This window comes from Lepus europaeus, unplaced genomic scaffold (assembly GCF_033115175.1).
Source record: "Lepus europaeus isolate LE1 unplaced genomic scaffold, mLepTim1.pri SCAFFOLD_281, whole genome shotgun sequence".
In the NCBI taxonomy this organism is placed as follows: domain Eukaryota; kingdom Metazoa; phylum Chordata; class Mammalia; order Lagomorpha; family Leporidae; genus Lepus; species Lepus europaeus.
In genome coordinates this window covers 142334-147043 of record NW_026909160.1, presented here as the reverse complement: position 1 = coordinate 147043, position 4710 = coordinate 142334, and the positions used below count along the sequence as shown (strand labels likewise).

General features: G+C 45.7%; 1 protein-coding gene across 1 annotated transcript; it reads left to right on the top strand.

The window, feature by feature from the left end:
• Positions 1 to 1707: 1707 nt before the first annotated feature.
• Positions 1708 to 3558, top strand: LOC133754712 (MLV-related proviral Env polyprotein-like). The gene has a single exon (XM_062185143.1). The coding sequence runs from the start codon at positions 1708 to 1710 to the stop codon at positions 3556 to 3558; it is 1851 nt and encodes a 616-aa protein (XP_062041127.1).
• The last annotated feature ends 1152 nt before the right edge of the window (positions 3559 to 4710 follow it).

Sequence of the window (4710 nt, the reverse complement as noted above, 5' to 3'; positions counted from 1 at the left end):
TAGTCCTGATTGATCTGGCTTTGTTAGTCTTCTGGTGAGGTAAGAAGAGCCAACCAGGCTCTATGGAAAACATCAAGTATAAAAGTGTGTACTTGGTAAAGAGTGTTGTTAGTAAGAAGGGCTAAAAAGAAAAGAGCTTTTTAAATAAGGAAAGGACATGGTTTGTAAGAATGACTTTATCCTGATGGCTAGTTTACTCTAGACTGGAATGGAAATGGTAAAATATTTGAAGTAAGTTAAAGAGGGTGTGTGAAAGTCACAAAAGGTTATTAAAAAAAAGGGGGGGGGGGCGGCGCCGTGGCTCAACAGGCTAATCCTCCGCCTTGCGGCGCCGGCACACCGGGTTCTAGTCCCGGTCGGGGCACCGATCCTGTCCCGGTTGCCCCTCTTCCAGGCCAGCTCTCTGCTGTGGCCAGGGAGTGCAGTGGAGGATGGCCCAAGTGTTTGGGCTCTGCACCCCATGGGAGACCAGGATAAGCACCTGGCTCCTGTATTGGAACAGCGCGGTGTGCCGGCCGCAGCGCGCTACCGCGGCGGCCATTGGAGGGTGAACCAACGGCAAAAGGAAGACCTTTCTCTCTGTCTCTCTCTCACTGTCCACTCTGCCTGTCAAAAATAAAAAAAAAAGAAGGTGCCAAGAGCATACAAAAAAATTTAAAAAAAAAATAAAAAAAAGGGGGGGTATTAAACACTACATGTCAACTGCTGCTGCTGGGGGTTTCAACTGACAAACCCAAATTTGTAATTAACTTCTGTAATTTTGCTGCTTCTCTTTGGATTGTGCGTCTTTAATGCCTTGTTCGTTTCGTTTTCCGGCCCATCCCACTGGACGACCTGAGCGGCCCCCTGGATCGAGCTGCACAGTGTTCCTAAGGCTACTGTCACATACCATAAGACAGATAGCAAGAGAGAATACCCAAATCTCCCTCGACGCCCATATGCCAGCTGTGAAGAAGTTACGGAAGACGGAACTCCATCCATAATCCCAAAATTTTGGGTATTCCTCTTGAGGGGAAATGTTAGGCAGGAAGCCAGTTATGAGCTTATGTGTGTGTGACAGGCCTAAAGAGAAGGCATTTATATGCATCTGCATCTCAAACACCCTGCTCCCCTCCTTTGTTTCAAAACAACAATTAGGGAGACCTTAACTAAGTTAATAATGGAGACTGGCACTAGAGACTGGGTTGAATTGCTGCCAATGGCTTTGTTTAGGGCTCGCAAAACACCTTCTGTATGTGGACTAACATCTTATGAAATATTGTATGGAGGCCCTCCACCCGCGGCAGATTTGTTGGGACCCAGTATTGACTCTTTTGCAACATCCCCTACTTTGCAGACTCGTTTCCGTGCCTTGCAGCTGATTCACAAGCACATAGGGAAGCAGCTGGCTGCCGCATATCAGTCCAAAGGCCCCGTGCTCCCACACTCGTTCCAGGCTGGGCACACTGTCTACGTTCGCAGGCACCAGACCAAGAATCTTGAGCCGCGCTGGAAAGGACCTTACACAGTACTACTGACCACACCAACGGCGGTAAAGGTGGACGGAATCGCCGCCTGGATTCACGTGTCGCACGTCAAGAAAGCAGCAACTGAACAGAGTCAAGGGACAGGCAGCCCTGCCGACAAGCCGATACCGGAATGGAGACTACAACGCACTCAAAACCCCCTCAAGATAAGACTATTTCGCTCTTAGTATTCTTTTTCAGCATGGTTGTAGTAAACTCAAGTCCTCATATCCCTTATCATATTACTTGGCAGCTTATTAATTTAAGAACCGGAGCAATTGTCAATAGCACCTCTGGTTTTAATGTTCTTAGTGATTATTTTCCTGAATTGTATTTTGACCTTTGTCAACTTTTTGATGCTGATGATGTATGTGTTGGGAAGGGAGGAACCTATGTCTGTCCCGGGGGAAAGAATGGAAAATCCCTTCCTGGTTGCGGGGGCCCCGAAGTAGGATACTGTGAAAAATGGGGATGTGAAACCACTGGAAGTGCACATTGGAAACCCTCCTCTTCATGGGACCTGATTACTATCGGGGCGGCTCCAGGTATAATATTTAGTAACTGTGGGGGTAGGGACTGTAGTACTTGTATAAATGGGACGTTGGGTAGGTGTCACCTCCAGATCCTTCGCTTCACAGATAAGGGAAAACAGGATAAATGGGTCGGGCCTAAGTCATGGGGCATATACTTGTATAGACCGGCCAGAGACCCCTTTGCCCTATTCGCCTTGAGCCGAACGGTTACTGTCACGACCGTATCGGATGGACCAAATAAAGTATTAACAGATCAGAAGAGCCCAACCTCCCTACACTCTGAGAAGGGGGAATCTCTTGGACAGGTACTTGTCAAAAATCGGCCCAGTCAGATGCCCGCTAACAATCAGTTCAGCCTGGCTTCCCCGACACCCATTTTCCTGAATGAGCACGTAGTAGCAACGCCTCCTCCGCCCGGCCCCGAAAATTCCTCCTTACCCGGAACGGGGGATAGGCTCCTTAACCTAATACATGGGGCCTTCCAAGCACTAAATGGCTCTGACCCCGATAGGACCCGGGATTGCTGGCTGTGCCTAGCCTCACCTCCCCCTTATTATGAAGGAGTAGCTGTCATTGGGAATTGGACCAACCATACTATTGTCCCTCCCCAGTGCACCAATTTGCCATCCCACCGCCTAACTCTTCCAGAAGTATCAGGACAGGGACTCTGTGTAGGCTCCATTCCCCCTCAATATCAGGGCCTCTGTAATAAAACTATGACCCTCAAACCAGGCACCTATTATTTAACAGGACCAAATGGAACATTTTGGGCATGCAATACAGGCCTAACCCCCTGCTTGGCAGGACAAGCTCATAATCGAACTCATGAATGGTGCGTCATGGTTGAAGTATGGCCTCGGGTCACATTACATGACCCTGAGGAAGTCTACCGACAATATGAGGGAAATCTTCGGCTCCCTAGGGAACCCCTAACAATAACCCTAGCCCTCATATTGGGAGGACTCACAGTCGGGGGCATTGGAGCAGGTGTAGTTACCGGAGCCACTGCCCTGTCTAAGACAAATCAGTTTCACCTGTTACAACAAGCTATGCATTCAGATTTACAAGCTTTAGAAGAATCTGTCAGTGCCTTGGAAAAGTCCTTAACTTCACTCTCAGAGGTAGTATTACAAAATAGAAGGGGGCTGGACCTGGTATTTTTAAAGGAAGGAGGACTCTGTGCAGCCCTAAAGGAAGAGTGTTGTTTCTATGCGGATCACACTGGAGTGGTCAGAGACAGCATGGCAAAATTAAGGGAGAGACTAAAACAACGACAGAGCCATTTTGAGGCGGGACAGTCCTGGTTTCAGAGCTGGTTTAACTCATCCCCTTGGTTAACAACCCTAATCTCCACCATCACAGGGCCCTTGATAATATTACTTTTAATCTTAACCTTTGGACCCTACATAATAAATAGGCTTCTTCAGTTTATTAACAGTAGACTGTCTATCACCCATGCCCTGGTCCTGACCCAGCAGTACCAAAGTTTAAAAACAGAAGACATAGAACAAACATTTTAGGATGCAGCTATTCCTTAAATTTTAAGATTAAAATTTGCCAAGAAAAAGAGGAGGGAGTGAAAGAATTAGGCAGGTTAGGTTTGAGATGGAGTCACTTGAGCTAACTGCATATTGTTCTGCTTCTGTATTAATTGGCTGGGCTTGCAACAATTTTTGCAAGAAATGAAAATGCTTTCATAAGATAGCTGAACTTTAGCTAAAACTTGCAGTATGTAATCGTTTTTGTAACCGTTTTTAGGAACTATAAAAGCCAAAGTTAACAGAAAATGTACCCAACTTATATCCTGTTACAACACTACAAGTTATTACACACTACATTGACCCCTGCCCTTGCTTGCTCAAGCTAAAAATGAAAACCACAAGGCACGTACAGCATGTAACTTCTTCCCTTTTACCCAGGAAACCCCCTTTTTACCCTGTAAATCTTTAGGTTACCAAATGAAATTGTAACATTGTGAAAATATGCTAATGTTGTGGTTTTAAGCCTTAAATACTCTGTGAAATTGATGATCGGGGCCGCTCTCTCTGCACTGCACTAGAGGGTGCTGTTGTGCTGTTGAGATGGCCCATTTGCAAATGCCATAAACTTCCTCTTGCTCTTGCAGCGATTGGAGTGGAGTCTGTGTTTCTGGGGGTCCGGATTGTGGGACACCTGCCTAAGGGGTCTTACAATCCGGTTGTGTTTTGGCTAACTCAATCCGAAATATTGTGAAAGCCTCTATGTTTGTGTTTTCCGGATATTATCGACGTACTTTATTGTTTTCAATATTTTTATCAGGGAACATTTCATTTTCTACCGTAGAAACACTAATTGGTTCATCATGGGGACACCAGCTCTACACATTCGTATTTTCTGGGGAGAAAGCTAGAGGAACTGTGGCAAACATGATATTTATGTTTGTGTAGAGGACATTTTATGCACTTGCCTAACGAAAAGACTTTGCTTTCCTCCAGAACCATTTTTACTGTGATTTTCTCAGTCCATTGCATACGATTTCCACACCATTTTGTCCGGATATGACTGGATGAAACCGGAGATATCCGGTTTTGTTTTTGCTAACTCAATCCCAGATATTGCTACAGCCTCTGTGTTTATGTTTTCTGGATATTATCGATGGACTTTATTGTTTTGAATATTTTTTATCAGGGAAC